Source organism: Aquarana catesbeiana, linkage group LG01, assembly GCF_042186555.1.
Source record: "Aquarana catesbeiana isolate 2022-GZ linkage group LG01, ASM4218655v1, whole genome shotgun sequence".
NCBI classification, from domain to species: Eukaryota; Metazoa; Chordata; class Amphibia; order Anura; family Ranidae; genus Aquarana; species Aquarana catesbeiana.
In genome coordinates this window covers 67,257,531-67,283,228 of record NC_133324.1, presented here as the reverse complement: position 1 = coordinate 67,283,228, position 25,698 = coordinate 67,257,531, and the positions used below count along the sequence as shown (strand labels likewise).

Genomic DNA, 25,698 nt, shown 5'->3' with positions numbered 1-25,698 from the left:
TTGCCTTTAGTAAATCCACCACAGTGCCTCATTGTTGGAGTCACTGGATGAAATATTGCCCCATCATTGGTGTCAGTGGGAAGAATAGTGCCCCGTTATTGATGTCAGTGGAAGGAATAGTTCTCCATTGTTGGTGTCAGTGGGAACAATACCCTATGTGTCATTAGGGGTAGTTATAGCTCATCGTTAGTTTCAGTGGGAGGAATAATGCCCCACTGTTGGTGTCAGCAGAAGCAATGGTGTCTCATATAAGTGGGAGGAATGGTGCTCCAAGGACCAGATAAAGATAATATAAGAGCCACAACTGGTCCTCGGGCCACAGTTTGGAAACCACTGCTTTAAGTGATAGCACTGTTAGCTATGAAGTACAATTGGGTACATTGTGTAGTAATTTGTGTTTAACCAGCACAGATTGAGAGCTGTATATCAGTACACACTGTTTGTATCTGCTCTCTGTATCAGTTATATCAGTACATACTGTTCTCTTCTCAGCAGCAACTGTATCAATTCAATCTCCTTCCTATTACTAGGAAGGAGCCTGGGGCCCCAGTTCTGGTGTTTTCTGCTATTTTTACACACCTGGGCACCAAACTTTGTGGAATCACTTTAACCCTGGTAACCATGAACTTCAGAACGATGGATTCTGGCTCGATTGACTGAATGGATTAACTCCTGATCCCCCTGGTCTTATTTCTATGTGCTGTTAATAAGGAGAAGGCAAATAGGCAAAACTATACAACCAAAGTCAGCATCATTGCCCTAAAGAATTACATTTTATATTAAGCTAATGATATAGTAAAGGGATTTTATTCAAATTAAACTACAGGCAAAAAATAAACCATTTAAAAGGAATAGTCAGTCATTTCCCAAATGTATCCCCAAACCTACCAATTCAACTTTTGATCATGCCCCAGCATATATTTATTACTCCTTGCGCATCACCACCAGGCTTGTAAAATATTTTGGTAGGAGGCCAGAACACCCCCAAAACGACATCTCCCAAAAGGCTCTTTCCCTACACACAGTGGGGTTGATTGACTAACATTGGAAAGTGCAAAATTTGGTGCAACTGTGCATGGTTGCCAAACAGCTTCTAACTTCTTCTTGTTCAATTAGGCTTTGACAAAAAAAACAACAACATGGAAGATGGCTGGTTTCCTTGCAGAGCTGCACCAGATTTTGCACTCTCCAGATTTAGTAAACCAACCCCAGTGTGTGGGCAGACTCTTGAGAGTCAAGACAGCAGCATATCAATGTATGCACATGGAGAGGACAGAACGGGGTGGGAAATGGACAGAGTTTTGTAGACCAGCAGGCAGGCTATGAACATTGTTTGGGATTTTAAGTATTGGAATGGCATTGTGTATTCAGCCCAAACAGGAAATTAGGCGTATACTGGATTTCTGGCAGATCAGAGGGTATATTTCTGTTCTTGAAGTGTTTAACGGGACAGAATATAGGAAAATGTGTTTGGAGCAAGCTTTCACAACTGTTTTAACATAAAGGAATCCTCGAAATAACTTTCTGGGTTCAGGAAGCCCCTGATACGAATTCTATATCTACAGCTCATAGTAAAGGCTCCTTAAACTTGCGGTCGTTGGGAAGAATTCCCCCCCTTACAGAAATCTAAAGTGATCATTGATGTCTGAGGTTACAAGTCTGAGAGGCAGAAGTTGCTCATTGCTTATAGAACCCCATGCAACCTCTGGAGGAACCATAGAGTTCCACGAAACCCTGTTGAGAAAGACTTGTTTGGATGGATAAAACGTGGAAATGTACATATATTATAGACATACTAAAAATGTGTTTTTTTTTTTTTTTCATTTGGTCCAGGCAATCAGTCATGTACAGCAGTGGTTCTCAACCCTGTCCTCAAGTACCCCCAACAGGCCATGTTTGCAGGTTTTCCTTTATCTGGCACAGGTGCTTTAAATCAGAGTCAATGGGTTGGTATTTTGGACAGCTATTTTATCTAAGAGAAATTCCCAAAACATGGCCTGTTGGGGGTACTTGAGGACTTGAGGGTTGAGAACCTCTAATGTACAGTATCTAGACTGGGAGGAGGACCTAGCTGAATCCTACAACATGGCTGGGGGGGTCACCCAGCGGGTTTTTCCATTACTTGCTCATTTTGCAAGCAATTCAAGAAAGTAATAAAGAAAAAAACCCCTAAGTTTGATATGCCTAAGTATAAGCTAATTCAAAATTTGCATTTCTTTTGCTTCCACCTAATGGGCTTTCCTTTTGAAATAATCATTTGCAGTCAACAAATAAAGACTTATTCTCCAAACACAATTAAACAATCCCATTTCAGTTGTAAACCTTGCCATTTCATTTAATGTCAGGATGACATAATCAAACAGAATTTATCAATTAACACAGAGGCAAGAGATGCAATCTCCCCGAGCTTCCCAACACGGGAAATTCGTTCTTAATTGAAGTCATTCGCAAACTTCTGCTCAATAATTTAATGTAGAAATCTATTTGTCTTTCTCTATTTATCTCCACTGGAGACAGAATCTGCCAAGAAGTTAATGAACTCCTTATCTTGGAAATTCTGAAAATGAAAGAAACTTAATACAAACTGTGGCTCTGTCATTGGAGAAGTATGGTCCTGATCCAGCAGACAGATAGCCGACAGTAAATGGCTCTTTATCAGCCGCATTATAAATAATCTCTGGCCGGGAGATTGCAGATTTCATGGTATAGGTTTGATGGCGTAAAATATAACGTTCGCCTTTAATGAAATACGTCAGTGGGAGCTGGAGAGGGTTTCTTGGCATCCAGAATGGATGACTGAACAAAATAGATATGTAATGAAAATCAGTTGAATGGAAGATTTTTTTTTTTTTTCTTTCGTTTCGCTTACATATTTAATGGTCATTCTTACTGTATGTCTACAGTATTACTAGTGTTACAGCTAGAGTTGTAACCTGCTTTGGTTCAACAGTAAGTTAAAGGGAATCTACTCTTTTCTTAGAGTAGAGAATTGAGAATTGAGTCACTTGGTAAAAAGTACAGGTACGCTATGGGGGAGATTTATTAAAACTAGAGCACTCAGAATCTGTGCATGGCAGCCAATCAGCTTCTAACTTCAGCTTGTTCAAATATGCTTTGATAATAAAACATGGAAGCTGATTGGTTTCAATGTAGAGCTGCACCAGATTTTGTGTGCACCAGTTTTAGTAAATCAACCCCTATGAGTTAAGTCCAAGGAGGTGCATTATATCTCCTGAACTTATCTCTGATATCTATATCTGATAGGTTTATGGCTCTAATGCCGCATACACACGGGCGGATTTTTCGACCGAACTGGTCCGACAAACTTTCCGACAGACTTTTGACGGAATTCCGACAGACTTTCTAAGGAACGGACTTGCCTACACACGATCACACCAAAGTCCGATGGATTCGTACGTGATGACGTACACCGGACTAAAATAAGGAAGTTGATAGCCAGTAGCCAATAGCTGCCCTAGTGTGGGTTTTTGTCCGTCGGACTAGCATACAGACAAACGGATTTCTGGGTCTGGTGGTGTTACGACGTAAAGATTTGAAGCATGTTCCAAATCTAAAGTCCGTCAGATTTGCGACTGGAAAAGTCCGCTGAAGGTCCGGTGAAGCCCACACACGATCGGATTGTCTGCCGGATTTGGTCCGTCGGCGTCCATCAGATCAGTCTGGTCAAAAAGTCCGACCGTGTGTAAGCCCCATAACAGAGCATACACTAATACTCGGGGCTGTAAGAGAGGAGAGGGAGGCACACAGAGCATCTATAATCACCCTTCCCCTCTGCTGCCCATTCAAAGATGAATGAATTCACATAATACAAAGCTGTTATAGCTGCAAAGGGTGGGCCTACTCAATATTAAACTCTACCATCTAATGCCGCGTACACACGAGCGGATTTTATGTCGGAAAAAAATTGGATGGTTTTTCCGATGGAATTCCGCTCAAGCTTGCCTTGTATACACACGGTCACACAAAAGTTCTCTGAACTTTCGACCGTCAAGAACGCAGTGACGTACAATACTACGACGAGCCGAGAAAATGAAGTTCAATGCTTACGAGCATGCGTGGAATTGTTTCTGAGTATGCGTAGGAATTTTGCGCGTCGGAAATTTTACAGACGATTGCATTTTCGGATAGGTACTTTTTCTGACCGAAAAATTGAGAACCTGCTCTCAATCTTTTGCTGGCGGGAATTCCACCAGCAAAAGTCCGATGGAGCATACACACGGTCGCATTTTCCAACCAAAAGCTCTCATCGTTTTTTTGCTGGCCGAATTTCCGATCGTGATCCATTTAAGTTAATGTGCGTGTAAAAGCAGCTGTTCGAATACTTTTGGTAATATAGTGTAGGTAGGAGGAGGGAATGTTTTCAAGAATAGTTAATGTTCGGCTTTTCTTCCAAAGATGCAAGCTTTCAGGATGACTTAGATCCCCTCCTTAGGCTTTATACAACTCCCTTTCTGCAATAATCCATGGCTAATAAAGTTAGTGTTAGGCTTTCTTCCACAATAATAACTTAGGATAACCAATAAAAGGAAAGTCCAGCACTACTTTCTATTAAAAAAGCATAGCACCGGTACTTTTTTCTATTTCTGAAGGTAAAAATCCCATCTGGCTAGAAGGGAGGAAAGATGCAGTATCTCTCCCCTGACTCATTTAGATCTGCTTGTGCAATCTCAAATCCTGCTATATTCAGATCTAGTCAAAACACCAGCTTTTCACAGTACACTAGTAAATTTGTCTCTTACCACTTGGTTGCTGACTGCAAGTGGAAAATGTACTAAACATGTCACAGCCACCCCCTAATGGTCCGTGATCTGACAACTGGTGGGGTAACATTCAAAAGACAATAGGAAAGGTGAAGGAAGCACATATCCACAGAGTGAATGGAGCAGAGGCAGGCTAAGCCTTACACTGTAGGTCCTCAGGAGCACCTTCCTCTCCAGCAAGGAGAACAGTGATGAACACAACAGTGACATCACATATTTCACTCCAAAGCCAGTTAGAGTAGCATTCAGAGGCAGCAGTGCCTTAGATGATCTCTCACTGCAGATAGACAGTTAAAACTCAATATTCAAGGCAGGGGAAGTACATTACTATATTTATCATGTGGAATTTAAGATAAAAAAAGCAAATCTTTCAGATACAGCGTATCCATGTTATATTTACCTGCCCTGTTGCAGTGGATTTGCACAGAGCAGACCGGATCCTCCTCTTCTCGGATCCTCCTTCTTCTGTGATCCTGGACCCTCCCTCTTGTTGAGTGCCCCCACAGCAAGCAGCTTGCTATGGGGGCACCTGAGCTGAGTCACAGCTCCCTGTGTCCATTTAGACACAGAGCCCCGTCCCAGCCCAGCCCCCTCTCTCCCCTGATTGGCTAGCTGACTTTGACTGACAGTAGCAGAGGCCAATGGCGCCACTGCTGTGTCTCAGCCAATCAGGAAGGAGAATAATGGATGGCTAAGACACTTGTGGGCATCGCTGGTCAGAGAGGAACCTCAGGTAAGTGTTAGGGGGGCTGATGGGGGCTACTGCACACAGAAGGCTCTTTATCTTGTGTAGTGGGTAACATTCTCGCCTAGCAGTAAAAAGGGTCGCTGGTTCGAATCTCAACCATAACACTACCTGCCTGGAGTTTGCATGTTCTCCCTGTGCCTGTGTGGGTTTCCTCCGGGTACTCTGGTTTCCTCCCACACTCCAAAGACATGCTGGAAGGTTAATTGGCTTCTGTCCAAAATTGGCCCTAGTATATGAATGTGAGTTGGATTGTGGGCTCCTTGAGGGTAGGACCGATGTATGTGTGGAGCGCTGTGTAAATTGATGGTGCTATACCTTAAATAAATAATATATAATAGAGAAGCATCTTATTGAGCCACAATGTACAGGGTTAGGGACTATTGGAGACACTCACTCAGGATGGACTGGTGTCTTTATTCAACCTTACTAACTGTTTAACTATGCATAGAATGCATTGAGATAAAAAAACCTTCTGCCTTTACAACCACTTTGAGGTCAACTTTTAAAGAGAAGTATGGGGTTTGTGTTTTTTGCAGTATCATACTTACCCAGGTGGATGCGGCATCGGTCCGATCCTGTATCTGTCCCCTGTCGGCTCGAACACTGAGAACCGAGCAATCAAACACCTCCGATCGCTCGGTTCTCAGAGCTCAGTGAGCAGAGAGCTGCTGACTGTCAGTCACTTCTCTCTGTTCTAACCCCCTCCCCCTCTTGCTTATTGGAGCGCTGGGCTGTAGAGGGGGCAGGAGCGGCCAGCTCAGGCTCTCAGCATTTCGCTGACAGGTTGAGCTGGGTGCCAGTCCAGGCATGTGGGTAGATCTCGACTTCATTGTCGCAATCTTGCCCGAGCCTGGACTGACTCTGTGCGGCCTTCAGCCCGCTGTCTGCTGAAAATGAATCACAGTGCAGAACGAACAAGCTTTGGCTGTACTCCTCCTTTAAATGGAAGTACAGAGATAAGGGGGTTGTCCACATTAGTACACATTAGTACATTAGTCAGTCCAGGGAGATTTTTTTTTGTGTGTATTAAAGTAGAGAAGACACCGAAGAAACGCTTATTACTGCAGCTTTTTACTAGCTCTGTTTAGTGTGGGAATACATGGCCTTTGTATGCCAGCTCATTTATTTATTACATTCATTATATCATTTATTACTCTGAGGTTTTATTGAGTGTTACAGAGAAAAATAAAGATTTAATAACGTTGGACATCACTTAGCCTCTTGTCATTCCACGGAGATCAAGCCAAATATACTCACACATAATTTAATTATTTATTTGCCTAAAGTTATTGGGCGTTAATTACTGTAAACTAGCAGGGCGATAGTAAAATTTATAAGTTGCAAATAATAAATACCTTATTTAATAAATCAGATTGGAGAAAAAGAACACTGATGTGCAAAGTATAGTATGCAATGTCAAGCATTTAGAAATTCTCTAGATATGTTTGGGATCATGAGGAAAATAACTTCTAGCGGAACTTCACTCTCTCATTCACCATTAACTATTTTTAATCCTTATGCTGCTAACATTGGTAAATTGATAGGAAAGTACATCATATTTGCATGTTTTAAACATTTCTTCAGTTACTTCCCGGTTTCCATGCCTAGGCAAATTATGTCATACATCCCAGGAGTCTTCAGTAAAAGAGGAAAGAGGGGCAGGTGGACTCCAGGAGCTACATGAATCTTCTGCCCTTACTCAAGATGGCCACGGCCAGAAATGCTGGGGGGGGGGGTTTGTTGAAAGGGATTTCTCAATAAATTAACCATAGAGACATGGATGGATGGGTGAGTTTGCTCTTTTGAGTTTTGCATTTTGGTTTGTGATGCTCAGATGAAGTGCAGTTCCACTTTAAAGAATAGATTCACTTTTAATAAATCCCCCTTGGTGCGTGGTCATGTTGGAACAGGAAGAGGCCATCCCCAAACTGTTCCCACAAAGTTGGGAGCATGAAATTGTCCAAAATGTCTTGGTATGCCTTAACAGTTCCCTTCACTGGAACTAAGGGGCCAAGCCCAACCCTGAAAAACAACCCCACAGCATAATCCCCCTCCACCAAATGATATGGACCAGTGCACAAAGCAAGGTCTATAAACACATGAATAAGTGGAGGACCTTGACTGGTCTACACAGAGTCCTGACCTCAATTTAATAAAACACTTTTGGGATGAATTAGAGCGGAGAGTGTGATCCAGGGCTTCTCGTCCACATCAGTGTCTGACCTCACAAATGCACATCTGAACGAATGGTCAAACATTCCCATAGACACACTCCTAAACCTTGTGGACAGCCTTCCCAGAAGAGTTGAAGCTGTTATAGCTGCAAAGTGTGGGCCAACTCCATATTGAACTCTATGGACTAATGCCCTGTACACACGATCGGACATTGATCGGTCACACAAAGTTGTTGGAAAATCCGATCGTTGATCGTTACGCTGTGACGTAAAACACGTACGTCGGGACTATAAACGGGGCAATAGCCAATAGCTTTCATCTCTTAATTTATTCTGAGCATGCGTGGCACTTTGTCCGTCGGATTTGTCTACACACGATCGGAATTTAAAGGATCGTATTTTGTTGTCGGAAAATTTTATAGCATGCTTCCCCCCTTCGGTCTGCTGTGTGGACCCGGTATACTTGGCTGCTTAGTCTCCATTCCGATTCAGAATCCGTCTCATTACAGCCTTTGGCTGCATGGATGCCCAAGGGCTGACTTTATAGTCAGCCCGCCCCTCGGCCGGGACCATCGCAGAGACCTTAATGCCTATTCCATGCCTCCCTCCCCCCTTCCATGGATGACTGCGGGGATTCCATCCTTCCTCCCCCTCTCCTCGGATTGGTCCGTTGCCACATTTACATCCACATTGACCGCGTCATTGGGATTTGTTGCCATATGACGCGATCAACGCTTGGCACGCTGTGTAGTGTAGGCTGGTGGCGTTGGTCACTGCGCATGCGCCCCGTCTGCTTTTCGTCCGCTCCTGATTGGCTGACTTTTGTCATGCTGATCAGGTGGGGGATTTAAAAGGCAGCTCAATCCTAGCAATTTCTACCTACCTGCTGTGGGATAAGTGTGGCGGTCAGGTGACGCTGGTTAAAGGTAACAACCTTACATCTTCCTCTCCTTCGTTTTTTCGTTTCAACCCCTCTATCTTCTCTGTTGCTGTTACATGTGGCTATGTCGGTTGATTTTTATGCTGACAGCATTTCCATCTGCATCGGATTTTTAGATCACTTAATTCAGCTGATGCCATTTGAGGAATTGTGGGGGAGGTTCCATTATCTTGCCTATACATTGGCGGAATCTCCTGTCTAGTCTGCATCTTTGCTTATAGCCATATGCATTCCTTTGGTAACCATCCCTAAATGTATTAATCATTCAACAAGCCATGTATAATCATCCGTCACCAAACTATTTAATTTATATAAAATCCTGATCATTTTATCATCACCACTATCTTGTCCATTATCCAGTCCTCTTGGCTATACGCAATTTCGTGATTCCTGTATTCAACCATTGCTCCGTGAATTTCTTTTCCCGTGCACCAGCGGATGTTTTTGTTGCATATAATCAGGGTATGTGGTTGAGGCTCAGTCCCCCCTATTGATTAATTGATGAATTATTGAATACTTATATGCTAATCTTCATCCTTTTAGGCTCCTTTTGATTCCCCTGTAGCCAAATACAGGGTTGAGTGTGACGAGTGTTCTCAATGCCCTGGGGGTGCTCTCCCTGTGTCCCGGAGTTTCTGCATGGTACGTTCTGGTTGTGGGGATGGGGGAGCCGGGGACATGGGTGTGACAGTAATTTGATCGTCTTGTGACGTGACGGTTCGCCTCAATGATGCGGATTATGTGGACCTAATTTAATAACATATATTTCTCTTTTTTCCTGTTCTAGTGTTTTTACTCCATGTGTTAATCTGTACATTCCCCTGATGAAGCCAATGTTTTGGCAAAACTAGTTGGGAACCAATGACCAGCAATCACCCTTTAACATCCTTGGTGAATGGTCATTATTGTGAATTATATATTGTGCCTTTTTGCATTTGTAATTTTCTATATATGTATGTCTAATGTACATTTTTTAGCTCTTTTGATACGATTAAATAAAAAAGAAAAAGATTTTTATAATAAAAGTGTTCTACTTTATTTGTGGCACCGCAATAATCCCATCCCCCCTATTTCCCCCTTTGATTATTCATGAATAGGGATGAGGTGTCGTATCTAATAGGACATACCACCTATCATTCATTTATAGCATGCTCTCAAACTTTGTGTGTTGGAAATTCCGATGGAAAAAGTCCAATGGAACCCACACACGGTCGGAATTTCCGACAGCATAATCCGATCGCACATATTCCGTCGGATAAGTCTGACCTTGTGTACGGGGCATAAGACCGGGATGCCATTAAAGTTCATGTGTGTGTAAAGGCAGGCGTCCCAATACTTTTGTTACTATAGTGTGTATGTCATTTTTGCACCTTATTCCCCTTCTAAATCTGCTCCCTTTGAGATTTAGTGGGGCAGACCCTATTATTTGCTGTGCCAGACAATTATTCAATATAATACTAAAATGATTTGTTCATTGTTTTTTGTTGTCTGTAAACCAATTTTGGAGAGAGGAATAGAGACAGTCACTAAAGCACTTATACATATTTCTAGATAGAAGATGGTGCCAATTAGGATTCATTTTTAACAGAAGGTATCATTTCCACCTTTATGTGTATTTTTTGCCTTGAGTGTTGCTTCGGATGACATTATTTTACTCTTGCAGAATTAAAACGCTTCAACAATCTTTATAGATAAGCCAGAAAACGACGGAAACAAAAAACCCCAAACACCTGCACACAGACATTGAGCAGCTCTTTTGATACAAAACCGATTAGCCTGGTGGAAGATGAGCACCTGATGGCTTTCAGTTTCAAACCATTCCCCGTGTTCTTGAACAGCTGCCATCCTCCTGTACGACAAACTGCGCGCCTGAATGGAAGAGAAGCAAGAAAAAAAAAAAAAACAGGCTGCTCAATGCAGCTGGGCGCAGGCAGGCCTGCAGGAATGGACAGGAGAGGCCTCCAAATCCTATTCCTACACAGCGGCCCCCTTCTCTGTGAGCGATTACCAGGCTGATGCATTAACAGCCTCATTTTTTCTTCTTCTTCTTCTTCTTCACTGGAGCTGAAAAGGCCCACAATGCATTGCCATGCATTCATCACAGTTACTGGTCCTACCAGCAATGATGGACTTAACAGCTTTAGGTAATGTTATTGATCAGCTTATCGATCGACCTTTTGTCCCTCCGAAAAAAAAAAAAAAAAGAGCAGCTGCCTTTTCTATGTGGTTGAAAAAGGCAATATTAAACAAATGTAAGCAAAGCAAATTGAATTGATTGCGGGCTGTTATCTCAAATGATGAAAGGAAACAATTGAGGATCAAAAAATGCCATTAATTTTGTATTTTTTTTCCCCCAGGCCTTTTTATTATTTTTATTTTTACTTTGTTTGCACCAGTAATTCAACATAATTTCTTGTTAAAGGCCGTATAGTTGCTCCTCTATAGCAGCACTCTAAAGTTGGATTGATAAAGAGGTAAGTGAGCCCAAGATTGGGGAGCAGGCAAAGTTTGTGTTAAAACCCCTCCAAGTAAACTACATGTATTGCAAGGATTGTAACAAATGCTTTGCAGCTTTATAACTTTCTCTGTTCCTAAAAAATGCTATTTGCCTCACCAGAGCCATCTTTAATATTGACTGGACCCTGGGCAAACATTTTCTTGGGCTCTCCCAAATCCACTTACCGTATATACTTGAGTATAAGCAGACCCAAATATAAGCCGAGGCACCTAATTTTACCACAAAAAACTGGGAAAACTTATTGACTCGAGTATAAGCCTAGGGTGAGAAATGCACAGCTACTGTAAGTGGAAAAGAGGGTCAACAATGCCCATTTTCAGCCTCACTGTGCCCATTTACAGCCATAGGCCCCCCAAACTTCAAACTCGGTAGTTAAGGGTTCCTAGATGCCCCCTAGCTGCAGCCAAAATTTGGGGTCTCTGGACCCAGAGGGTCCTGAAATGTCATTTCTGTAGATGGACACAGTTGACCGATTTTGGGGCCCCGTATCTCGGGGCCACTTGGTGCTAGGAACCCCAAATTTGGTGTGTAAACCCAGTGGAGCACTACAACATATCCAAATCTGGGATTCCTAGCACCAAGTGGCCCCGAGATACGGGGCCGCAAAGTCGGTTCCTTGCCAAAACCGTTGGCGATAAAGTGATTGTAAAGGCTCGTTTTTTTTTTTTGTTTTTTTTTTAAATAACAAACATATCTTACTTACCTCCACTGTGCAGTTCATTTTGCACAGAGTGGCCCCAATCATCCTCTTCTGGGGTCCCCCGGCGGCATTATCAGCTCCTCCCCGCATCGTATAACCCCCTAAGAGAAGTGCTCTCCGAGAGGTTACCTTGCGGGCGCGTTCCCGAGTCCAGCGATTGCGTCCATAGACGCAGAATGCAGGACTTGGCCCCGCCCCTGGCGCTCGCATCATTGGATTTGATTGACAGCAGCGGGAGCCAATGGTTGCATGTCTATCAATCTATCCAATCAGAGATCCCCGGGCAGAGAGGTACAGCGCGTCTTTGCTGAGGGATCGAAGGGGGTCAGGTGAGTAAATGCATTAAGGTGAAAAAACAAGAGGGTTTACAACCCTTTTAATATGGAGTTGGCGCCTTGTGGCTATAGCAGCCTCCAGTTTTCTGGGAGAGCTCTCCTCAAGATTTTGGAGGATGTCTGTGGGGATTTGTAAGCATTCAGTGGAAAGAGCATTTGTGAGGTCAGGTGCTGATCCCAGACGAGATGACCTGGCTTGCAATTAGCATTCCTATTCATCCCAAAGGCGTTCAGAAGAGTTGAGGTCAGGACTCTTGAGTTCCTCCACACCAAACTCATCAAACCACACCTTTGCCACCTGATTTTGTGCACATGGGCCCGTTCGTGTTGTAGAACAGGAAAATGCCTTCCCCAAACTGTTCCCACAAGGTTGAAAGAGCACAATTATCTAAAATGTCATTGTATGCTAGCATTTATTAATGGAGATTGCATGGCTACGTGCTTGATTTCATGCACCTGATTTTGGTATGGGATGTTCAACAAGCTCATATAGGTTTGATGGTCAGATGTCCACCAGAGGCTGCATCATAACGGCTGCTCTGGTTGTGGCACTTCATATAAAGTTAGATGTCACAAATACTGCCAACAGTCCTACAAAGTGTGAAACCCATTATAGTCTAAAATGTCTTTGTAACAGTACTTTCACTGGTAACACCTGAACTCAAACATTTTGAGGGATATCCACATACATCTGGCCATATAGCGGGTATGATGGTCAGGTGTCCACAAACTTTTGGCCAGATAGTGTAGCTCAGGTCAGTTACCTGAAAAACATAAATAATAAAAAAAAAAATCATAAAATACTGCCAATGAGATTCTCATGGGGGCCATTGGGGAAGGGGGGACACAGAGCCCGGATCTAGGCATTATATGTATGCCAAAGGTAAATGGATATTCTTTTTTCACTTTCATCCGCTTATGTAAAAAATGAATAGCTTTTCCATCTAATGGCAATTACCAGTGAACATTCAAAGTGTCAATATACACGGCGGCATTGCACAATTAATCCGCTGGGTGTGTGACGATAAGAGCATAAAACGCAGATTATTGTAATTTTCCTTAATACTTTTATCCGAAGAATAAACTCAACATTTACTTAACAAATAAAAAAGAGATTCACTTTTTAATTATGGTTCTCTTTTGACATTCTGTAGAAGTGGAAAAACTGAAAATAAATTGTAAAATCTTTTGCTCGCAGTATGTGGTATAAAAAGATTATGTACATCGTTTCTATCTGCAGTCACTGAAAATCACGACTTATTGGACTTTGGTGAAATCATACATTATGAAAGCAAAGACGGAAGGGTGAGCTTATAAGGATTTAATCTCCGCTCTGAAAAAAAAAAGCTTCTGTTCATTTCTTGAAATTGTGCCGATTATGTTGAAAAAGGAAAAACTAAGGCTGCTTTGAATGACTGATCTCTTGAAAAAAAATAAAAGGACAACTTAGCTCTCTTTCATTTAAGAGGTTAAAGAGAACTGGTCATTAAAAAAAGGAAAAACTGAAGGATACCTTTGATGCTTTCACCTACTGAAAATGCTAGTCTGGTTGTAACGTTGTTCAACTGGCTTCTATACTTTGAGCCAGGGAACCAGGGCAACCAAGAAGATAAGGATTTTTGACTCCTTACTGACTTTCACGATTTGTATGCTTCCTGATCAGTCACTCAAAGTTTTCTCAAAAGAGAGTCCACTTTAAAGTGGGCTGGTAGTGTTTCTGAATGTTAGCTGCATATTTCATTGTACATCCCCGCTTCCCCACTCCTTCACTGTCCAGTCCATGCTGTTGGAAGAGACGTTAATAAGGAAGCAAGACTTCAGCAGCCATTTTTTCTTGTAATCATTCGTCAGATGAGTGTCATTACCAGGCCTGGACAAATCTCAAGATAAAGAAGTCAGCTTGAAAAAGTTGGGTCCTTGCAACAATGCAGAAATTTGAAATATGCAACTATTCACTATGCCATGTAAACAGTTCTCTTCATCTTTCACAGTAGCCGTATATACTATATGGCCAGGTTTTTCGACACCTTGTCCTTTACACCTATATGAGATTGTTTGACATCCCATTCAAAAAAAACGTGGGTACAAACACAGAGTTGGTCACTTCAATCTTCTGCTTTCTATAAAACATTGAAGAGGATCTGTTGGAATTTGTGACCATTCAGCCAAAATAATCTTTGTGAGGTCAAGGCTCTCAATTTCTTCCACACAATATTCTTATTCTTCCACACCATATTAGGACCACCCACCATAATCCATTGAGGCATGGACTTCAATCACTAGACCTCTGAAGGTTTGCTGTGGTAGCTGACACCAAGCCATCAGTAGCAGATCTTTAATTCCTGTAAGTTGCTAGGTGGATTGGACATGTTTTTTCAGCACAGATGCTCGACTAGATTGAGATTTGGAGGACAAGTCTCCAGCTCATTGTTCCCCAAACATTCTTGAATTCATCAGACCAGGCCACCTTCTTGCATTGCTCCTGTGGTCCAGTGCTGTTGCTAATGTGCAGGCGCGTTTGGCTGTAGAAATGGGTCAGCATGACTAGTCATATGCAACAAACTGCAATGCGCTGTGTGTTCTGACACCTTTCCCTATTGAAACCCGCATTAACTTTTTCCCTAATTTGAGCTACAGTAGTTCTTCTATTGAATCAGATGTCACGGGTCAGCCTTCACTGCCAACATGCATCATTGAGCTTTGGTTGCCCATGACGCTGTTGGCGGTTCACCAGTTTTCCTTCCTTGGACCACTGCAGACCAGGAACATCCCACAAGAGCTGCAGTTTTTCAGTTGTTCTGACCCAATTGTCTAGCATTACAATTTGGCCCTTATCGAAGTTGCTCAGATCCTTACGCTTGCCCATTTTTTCTACTTTAAACACATGAACTTGGTGGGAACAAGCTCAACTGCTGCCTAATATAATCACACCCACTTCCAGATGCCATTGTAACAAGAATTATCAATGTTATTCACGTTAATTGTGAGCGGTCATAATGTTATGGCTGATCGGTGTAAATAGTTCTCTTCCCCCATCAGTACCCATATGTACAGTTCTCTTCACCACCCACGGTAGCCATACACAGAATAATCTTTACCACCCATAGTAGCTATATTCAGCTCTTCACCCTCCATAGCTGGCAAGTATACTGTTCCCCTTCTTCCTCAAAATACATGGGGGGGAGATTTACTAAAACTGGTGCATGCATAATTTGGTGCAGCTCTGCATAGTATCCAATCAGCCTCTAGGTTTTATTGTCAAAGCTAACTTGAACGAGCTGGGGTTAGAAACTGGTTTATATGCACAGCTGCACCAAATTCTGTGTTCACCAGTTTTAGTAAATCCCCCCCCCCCCCCCATTGTCTTCACTGGTAGTATGGTGTAACAATTATCACTATGCCCTATATATCAAAAAACCATTAGTCACAAAATTCTCAAGCAGCCAATGACACATGAAGCTTCAGGCAGTGGAAGCCAGATTCCACTTCCTGGCTGTGTTCACAAACTGACAGGTCACCTATCCGACAAATAGGAAGGGAGTTTATTGATAGCACGTCTTGGTCAATAAGGGACTTTTTTTAGTTGCAATAACTTGGTGATCAAGATTTGTCCACTTCTGCTTTATAGGAGATTAGTGTTGTACTGTGGAGACAGAAGATGCTTGCAGAGAGATAGGGAATAAGAAGTTATTACACGATTCATCACTCTGGCAACTACTAAAAAATGAAATATTGGTTTTGGGAAGAAAGGCCCTTTATTTGCTTAATTAATTTTGCTTTAACTTTATTGGTCTGCTTTGACTAAGATAGATTTTAAAATTATATAGTTCTATTCTCAGCATAACCTGATGCCTACATCTGAAAACTGTATAAACTGGAATAAAATTTTGAATGCAAACACAAACATAAGGGATTATAGTATAAATGATCTCATTGTGATGAATAGATTTAAATGTCATGGACATTTGCTGAGTTTTCTGGCCTTAGCTGGTTCTGACAAAAATATTATACTTTTTTTTTCTGTATATTTTTATAGGAGGGCCTTTTGTGCTTAATATGACCTCTAACTTGGGGTGAAGTGCCACAAACCAGAGCAACCTTCATGAAACCAATACACTTCTCAGATATTCAGAGAAGAGACAACGTCTGTCCGGATTCCCTGAAAAAGGTGAGTGATCGATGCTCTGGCTGATGGTGTCTTCCTAACACCCAGGTACAGTATAAAAACAAGATGTATTGCCGGCAACTCATCATCTGGGAGCAAATATGTTTATTGTTGCAGGTGGAGTACATGTATACAATGGCTTACGCATTTCAGCTACAAAGCCCTAGTCATAGCCGTGGCTTTGGAGCTGGCACACGTAACCATTGTATACCTGTACTCCACCTGCAAAAATAAACATATTTGCTTCCAGGTGACGAGTTGCCAGCTATACATCTTGATTTCACACTTCTCAGATACACTTAATGGCAAAGTGTTTGTGGATAACTGGCCATCACACCTCTATGAGCTTGTTGGGCATCCCAATCCAAAACCAGGTGCGTAAAGTCAAACACCTAGCCATTAAATCTCAATTGAAAAACATTAACATACAAAGACATTTTAGATGATTGCGCACTCTTAACTTTGTGACAACAGTCTAGGGAAGGCCCTTTTCTGTTCGGGCATGACTGTGCCTCTTTGCACAAATGTCAAAGTCAAATACATTGTACTGTATGATGAATTTGGTGTGGAGAGTGGTCTGCACAGAGTGAATACATTTGCAGTGAGTTGGAACACCTGTCGAAAAAGCCAGGTCTTCTCATTCAACATTAGTATCTAAACAAATGTCACAAATGTCCACAAAACTTGTAAAAATCCTTCCCAGAAGCGCGGAGGCTGTTAGAACTGCATAGCGGGCCAACTCCATATTGATTTCCATGGTTTTAGAATGGGATGTCCAACAAGCTCATACAGGTGTAATGTTCAGGTGTCCAAAAACTTTTAGTCACTGAGTTTTAGTAAAAAAAAAAAATAATACCAAAAGATTACAAGAAAGTTGTTTTCCTTCTGCTGTACTGTAACACCACTGTGTATCTCTGTACCTCAGCACACCACTAAGGACTGCATTGTTTTTGGTTAATGACAAATACAATGGAAAATGCTTTTGTCAATGGGCAAGTACAGCATGCTTCCAGGTGCATACTACTTGCATATATGAGATCTATTTGAAGCACTTTTGAGATCATTTAGAGTTCCTTGATGGGTGCATTTGACCTGCAGTGTACATCCTTCTAACCTCTATTTGACCTTCTTCTAAGCTGAATTAAATTGTTTCAATCCTCTTTTGTGTTCTTATTGACATTAAAGAAGTTCTGACACAAACAAAATGTCAGGACCTGGATCACCTGTTGGTGGCACTGTGCTTCCCAAAGCAGAAGGTTGTAGTTTCAGTGTCCGCCAGCGGGTGTCTCTCAGCAGCCAGCAGATCCCAGTATTCAGTTTCTACCTGATGCTGGTTACTGGGAGGGTATTTAGGTCCTTCCCCTGCCAGATTCTGTTTACCATTTATCCTGATCTTGCTCCTGCCCCTTACCCTACTGTCTTGTACCTGCTCTCCCTTGTTCCTGATCCTTGTTATGGTTCCCCCTTCTCATCTGCTTCCAGCACCTCCAGTTTTCCCCTGCTTTTGTTTGTTTGTTAGTTGGGTATTCTTTTTGTTAGGTTGATTAGTTAGGTATTCTGTCACTGGATTTTTGGTTCACTTATATTTTTATGTTTCCTGTTTGCTGGTGTTTGGAAGGATTTTGTTGCACTGTAAATAAATGTCACACAGTCTGGTCCCAGTTTCAGTCCCTTGACTTGATCCCCATTATATACAATGATGTCAGGTAATAAAGAGAAGCACCAACAAAAACTATTTTACAAATAGGAGTTATTTGGTTAATTTTATACTTACATTCTGGTTGCGTTGAAACTTTAACAGGCTGTGAGCTCTCTCCGGGTCCCCATTCATTGTAGGCGACAATTCTGAAAGAATAGGTTTCCTCGGGTTTTAGGTTCCCCACTGTTAACTGCAAGGCAACTGGCTGTGTTGTGTTCAAGGCGCGTTCCCTACAGAGAGAGACAGCAGCACATCAGAAACAGCATACAACATAACCATAAACTTTTACATTTCTCCAAACTTTGTGAATTTGCAAGCCATACTCAAATTTAACAAGTTACTGTTAGTTGCGGTTGGCAAAACCTATTATAAAACTTTCAGTAAAGGGTTAGACAAAAGTTTTAGCTCCTAATGGAGCCTGGCTGTCTGAGTCAGCCACTGGCCTCTAATGTCCTGGATTATCTAACAGCAAGGACAGCAGAAACTCCATCCAACTTGGAGTTTTGGGTGTGCTCCTCCTGTTACATTCAACATAATATAAAATAAATAGGGAAAGAGAACTTCACAATAGAAACAGCAGGTGGGCAGCCTTGGGAACTCATTGAAAAGTGCTCCAATAGTGAATGAGAGATAAAAGAAACTGTCAGATTATCTCTCTAGCATCTTCCAAAAATGTTAATATCCTTGTGGACCTGATAGTGGGCTCACAGAGACTCCAATCTTTTGTGTGTCTTAACGTTGCATTAGGCTCATTTTCCCCCTTTGGTATCAACTGAACTTTGCCCACTCCTTTTACCCTCACGACACCCTAACAACCCTGGCCTCCTCACCAACGTTTGTTATGGGGTACCTCCCTCTACAACTCTATTCAGGTATATACCCTTTCTATAATGTCTGTCATAGATTATGAAGAAATGACTGTTATCATAATTACTTTTGCCTTCCTACCTTTCTTTCCTTGGTTTTCCTCTTACTCTCTCTCCTCCCTTCCTTATTAACTCTTGTTATTGTTTAATGCATATCAATATCTTTAACATTGAGCTTGCAAACCTCTAAAAGACCTATTTGAACAAAAAAGAAAGCCTTTTGTTGAGCTGGGCTTTACCCAAAAGCACAGCCGAATAAATACATTTAGAAATGAGCAGAACCCACTTGTACCATAAAATCTCCTTCAACAAACAAAAAGCTCAGAACCTAGACCCGCTAAAAAGTCTTTATTCTATTGTTTAGTCTTTATTTATTCATTTATTTTTAGAACCTTTCTGTCCTTCCTTTAACAGAGTCTCAGCTTGCTAATATCTTCTTGAGTGGCCTGCTTAGAAAACGAGATAGAGGTACATATATATAGATCTTGTATTGTGAATAATGAAATAGCTCAAGAGACATTTTTTTGAACATTCAGATGCTCAAGAGAGGACAAAAATAAAAAATAATCAAAAGGAATAATGAATGAGGCTTGAACAGCTGTTATGCAATACAAAAGACAAGGGTTTGCGAAGACTAGAACACATGTCGACAGCACATGATATCCTTCCACCTTAGCTAGTGACTCCAAGTGATACGAGGTATTTTGTCACCTAGCATTTGAAAGCCTCTCCATCTTGACTTGAGATACGAGATTCTGCTGTTCTGTTAACTAGTTTTGATCTTTGGCAGAAAACCTGACATGACATGATCCCACTAATACAAAAAGGTTTAAGAAGAAGCTACGAGGTCTACAGGATGTTAACAGACTTTGAATGTAGCTGAGCTGGAGCTACGATTTTCTCATAGCGCCTAAATAATGCAAGAATATAGATAATTTACTTTAGGAAAAATCCCAGGCTTATCATTTTTTCATACTATTATTTCTGGCTACAAAATGCATTTCATTTTTTACGCATTTTCCCTCTAAGGTTTAATAATGTGAAATAACATTGTAAAATAAAAACAGATGAGGATTTGATCCTGCGGGAAGCAATGCTGAAAGGATTGTCTTTCTGTATTTGGATATGTTCAATTAGAAAGAAAAAAAAAAAAAAAAGATGTTAAAGTTGTGAGAAACCAATCATTGCATAGAAAATTAAAGCTAGGTTCTGATTGGTTGGTATGCTCAACGCTACTTTTTCTGTACAGCTGATTTTAAGCAGGTTTCTTGCAATGCATTATTATGCAAAGCCATATGCCTCCTGGAATATGTGACGTACAGTGGGCAAAGTGCATGTCATTTTCCTAGGCAAATGACGTGCATTGTGGGGGGGGGGGGGGGGGGGGCAGAAGAGATTTCAGGAAAAAAAAAAAGTAAGAACAGAAAAGAGAAAGCACAATTTGCACAATGGGGGGAGGGGGGGCATTCTATTGAGGGTGAAGTTCTGCTTATAGAGGGCAGTTGAGGAGTGCAGTTGGTGCTCCCCAACTGCAAGTGTAACAGAGCTCTGAGAGGGATGTAGAGAGAAGTGTTGGAATGCATAGAATGTGCACATCAATATTATGAAGCAATTCCTTACCATACTAGACAATGGGGTTGATTTACTAAAACCGGAGAGTGCAAAATCTGGTGCAGCTGTGAATGGTAGCCAATCAGCTTCCAACTTCAGCTTGTTCAATTAAGCTTTGGCAAAAAAAACCTGGCAGCTGATTGATTTCAATGCAGAGCTGCGCCAGATTTTGCACTCTCCAGTTTTAGTAAATCAACCCCAATGTGTTTGTATTTTCCCTGTGTCCATACTGGGGGGGGGATTCCCCACACATCCTGCTCTAAGGCCCCATTCACACCTGAGTGTTTTGTAGCTTGAAGCCTGAAGCTACAAAACGCTGGAAGGGAAAAAAATCAATTATTCTCTATGGAGATGGTTCACATCTCCACTCCAAAACGCCTGAAGCCAGAAGCTCCAAAAACACCTGAAGCTCAAACAAGTTCTGGAACTTTTTTTTTTAGGCAGATTTGGGCGTTTTTCTGCTTTTTACATTGGTGACCTTTTGACCTGTACAAAATCTGGGCAAAAATGAGGTAAAACGCGGCAAATATCGCAGTAAAATCGTGCAACTTTCTGCCTGAAAACGCTACACTCAGGTGTGAATGGGGCCTTAGTGACGAAGCAGTGGGGGGGGGGGGGAGGGCAATCCCGACACAGGTCCAAGACAGGGAAAACCCACCATGATGGACTCCACACCTGCACTAGTAGAGTTATTTTAAAAGAGTATGTCATGACTACTTTAAAAAAAAAACCTTTTTGTTAAGCATCTCTGCATTAGTCCCTACAAGTACAGAAAAATACCTGTTGATCTACCAGAAATACACTCAGCTCCCAAATTCTTGTTGTGGACTGAGGTCACACAGCCTTTTTGTGGACTGAAAAGTGTCAGCCCTGCCCATTTATCTTTTACTAAGCTTCTGAATTCCTCCATCAGTTCTCATCCCCACAAGATAAGGGCTAATCATTCTGTAGTCCACAATAAGAACTAGGAGGACTAATCAGGTTCCTTGAGATAACACAGGTGCACAAGGCAGCTCTGCCAAGTACTTTTCTCGCACTTTATAAACAGATATAAAAAAAGAGAAAAAAAACGCTTCTAATGGGATATTTAACAGACCAAAATGCATCAAATAGGGGAATTTCTTTGTTCAGGTGTACGTACACTTTAAAAAAATTTCAACGCAAGATTTTCTTCATTATAATATAGGCATTAAAATTCCCAGTATTAGTCAGTTGATGGTTTTTCAGTCATTTTTTTATGTGTTTTAAGTGAGACTTTTGTGAAACATTAAATTTGCTAGCACCGTCTCATTATATCTTTAACACTTCCTTTGATAACATGACACCAACACCTGCAGCAGCTGTCAATGCACTTCGACTTTACTCAAATATAGACATGTTTTTCTCTTGCACTTAACACCTGTTAGTAAGCCGAGAGACATTTTGCAATACTTTTTATGCTGTAAATAAATCTTCATTATTTTTAATAATTTTTTAAAATCTTTTTGCTATTTTAGGGCCTTTTTCATACTTTTACATTGCGTTAATGTATTTTAAATATGTGAGTCAGGTCTGCAGCAGTAGACAGAGGTATCTGTGCATGGCCTGCATGACTGGGTTTGGAATGGGAAGGGGTAGTGATTGTTAAAGCTGAATTTCAGGTATTGGTACGTTTACATACTTACATTGGTACAGCTTGGACCATACCATACCTGGCCAATCCCATCTGGAAGGTGGAAATCATTGTACTAGACCAGGGGTAGGCAACCCGCGGCTCTCCAGCTGTTGCAGAACTACAAGTCCCATCATGCCTGTGGAAGTAATTGTAACGGCCAGCCTTGCAATGCCTCATGGGAAATGTAGTTCCACAACAGCTGGAGAGCCAAAGGTTGCCTACCCCTGTACTAGACAAAGCTAATCCAGTGATCTCCACTAGCTTCTGGGTCTCGTGCCAAGCAGCTGCCCTTCCCCTTAGTGTCCACAGAGGGTCACTGGCTTGGCACTGATGCCATTCAACTTTGACTTTTCTTAACAAGTGCTAAATGTGTTTTCTGATTGGATGAGGTAGAGATTGTGATGCCACCACCCACCATGGCCTAACTTGTTACTGCATAATTAGGGGTGGGGCCACTCAGAAAGTACAGGCAGCACAGTGGCTAAGTGATTAGCACTTCCATTTAGCAGCACAAGGGCTGTCGGCTCGAATCCCAACCATGGCACTACCTGCCTGGCGTTTAAATGTTCCTCCAGTGCTTGTGTGGGTTTCCTCCCACTTTTCAAAAAACATTCTGGTAGGTTAATTGGTTCCTGTCTAAATTGGCCCTGGTATGTGTATATATGAATGTGAGTTAGGGATCTTAGCTTGTAAGCTCTGTGAGGGCAGGGACTAATTTGAATGTACACTACATATGTAAGTTATGCGCTGCATAAATTTACATGGCTATTTAGGTACCTGCATAAATAAGTGAGCATGATAACTGCAGGGCCAGCCAGAAAATGGCCATGATCTGGACAGTACCAGCCAGAAAGTGGTCTGGTCCAGATAATGCCTACTGCATCCTGATATCACAGTTGGCAAGCATGTTCAATAACTCAAAATGAGTATTAACTTATTGGCTATAGCGGGAAACTTGCACATAATTAGGGGTGAGGCCATCCATAAAGTGGGCATGATCTGGTTAGGACCACCCATAAAGTGGACATAATCTGGATGGGACCACCATGAAAGAAGGCATGATCTGTGTAGGACCGCCCAGAATGTGGGTGTGTTAAGTGTGGCCCATGGACAAGGGTGCCAGTGTCCCTGGGAATGAGATGAATAGGTTGTCAATTATAGCGATATAAGATTTTCTAGTGACTGTGACTCATAGACACCACATCCCTTAGGAGAAATTCAAAACATATGTAAAGAGAAAGATTTGAGATTTTGAAGGTGCCAACACAAATTGTTGTAAAAATATTCAAATTTTATTATACAGGTTTAAAAATAGCGAATTCATATAAAACCATTATAGAGAATCCATGCGACTACAATACAAATGCAGTAGCTTCAGCTCAACATGTTTCACCAATCATTGGCTTCTTCAGGAGACTTTAGAAATACTGCATACATAATAACTAAAATTGGAAAACAATCCATCAGTCAGAGAAGCAATTACTCTCTTATAGAGCCTTCCAAGCGATTCTATAGGCATTTGTACACATATGATTTACATGTCTTAATATAGTAACACTGTATTTGTAAAATATATATATATATGTCCAGATTTAGCGTAATTGCTTCTATGACTGATGTATTGTGTTCCAAATTTAGGGATTGTGTATGCAGTATTTCTAAAGTCTCCCGAAGAAGCCAATGATTGGCGAAACATGTTGAGCTGAAGCTACTGCATCTGTATTGTTCGCCAAATGGATTCTCTATAATAGTTTTAAATGAATTTGCTATTTTTAAAAGTTTATAATAAAATTTGAATATTTTTACAACAATTTGCTTCGTAAAATATAATAATAATAATTTGTGTTGGCACCTTCAAAATCCCGTTTCTTTCTCTCTACATATGTTATGTCTTTGGATACATTTTCTCTCCATTCCTGTTGTATATAAAGAACAGAAAGGAAATGGAAATCTACCTAATAGCACAAAGAAAGTAATCAAAAGTTCTGTAACATGGGGTGGGGGGGTAAGGAAAGTCCTCAGCTCTGTGTAAGCTCCAAATAGAGAATGTGCTCACCTTTCCTTTGTAAAAGGGCTTGGGGTTTGAAGTGAACACGTCCTACCTGGATGGACAAAGCACAGGTGCACTTTAATCCCGAGTTTTGTATATTGCAAGGAGTTGCCCTTTAAATCCCATAAGGAATGCACAATGCGCAATATCAGCGGGTGACCTGCAGCTACAGGCCAACATTTTATCGCTTGCAGAGTGCAATTCAATGGAAGTGAAGGAATAGGTGATCTCGATGTAGAGGCCGCCTCTGTTCAGACACGTTTGGGCAGTGAAAGGCTTCAAAAGCAGAATCTTCATTATACCGTTTACAAAGTGACTGTAGATCATCCTCCAATGTAATTAGGCTGCTCCTGTACAGTTAAAAATGATCTCACATTATGTCAAATGCCTAATTAGTGACTTTAAGGAGACGGAAACAAGCCGACCATTTTCCTGTGATTCTGAAGGATAAATTCTATTAGAAGAGTGCGGGTTTTTTTTTAACTACAAGAAACAAGTAATATCAGTCGTATTGCTACAGCTATAATAGAAAATACTGCAACTGTATAAGAAATAGGAGGCAAGCACAGCTTGGCCGATAGTACAGTGCCTTGAAAAAGTATTCATACCCTTTGAAATTTTCAACATTTTGAAAAACCATTTTTCATTTTCCTTCCACATCACAATTATGTGCCACTTTGTGTTGGTCTGTCACATAAAATCCCAATAAAACACATTTACGTTTTTGGTTGTAACATGACAAAATGTGGAAAATGTCAAGGGGTATGATTACTTTTTCAAGGCACTGTATGCCAATCCAAATATTCACTCATGCATGAATTGTACGGTCTTACACATGAAAGATTTATATTGGATTTATATTTATGTTGGATACACTTTACATATTTTTATATATTTATATTTAATTGGGTGTGGAAGGATTAGAAACCCTAGTTAAGAATTGATTCGCACTCTCCATCTGTCTGGGTTGCCGTTGCTAATGAGACTTAAAGTTGTTGTAACCCTCAGAATGAAATATGGACAAAGCATATCCCTCTATAGCAGTGATGGTGAACCTTGGCACCCCAGATGTTTTGGAACTACATTTGCCATGATGCTCATGCACTCTGCGGTGTAGTGGAGCATCATGGGAAATGTAGTTCCAAAACATCTGGGGTGCCAAGGTTCGCCATCACCGCTCTATAGTGTGTACTCACCTCAGTTAAGAACACTAATGCCCCGTACACACGGTCGGACTTTGTTCGGACATTCCGACAACAAAATCCTAGGATTTTTTCCGACGGATGTTGGCTCAAACTTGTCTTGCATACACACGGTCATACAAAGTTGTCGGAAAATCCGATCATTCTGAACGCGGTGACGTAAAACACGTACGTTGGGACTATAAACAGGGCAGTAGCCAATAGCTTTCATCTCTTTATTTATTCTGAGCATGCGTGGCACTTTGTCCGTCGGAT

The 25,698-nt window shown here is 41.4% G+C and overlaps 1 protein-coding gene across 2 annotated transcripts in view; it reads right to left on the bottom strand.

The window, feature by feature from the left end:
- DCC (DCC netrin 1 receptor) overlaps nt 1-25,698 on the bottom strand; it is a 980,705-nt gene that overhangs the window by 241,328 nt on the left and 713,679 nt on the right. For both annotated transcript variants that reach the window (XM_073619854.1, XM_073619846.1), the window contains exon 9: nt 18,136-18,290. In XM_073619854.1, coding sequence (XP_073475955.1) covers nt 18,136-18,290 — 155 coding nt within the window. The remainder of the gene's footprint in view (nt 1-18,135; nt 18,291-25,698) is intronic.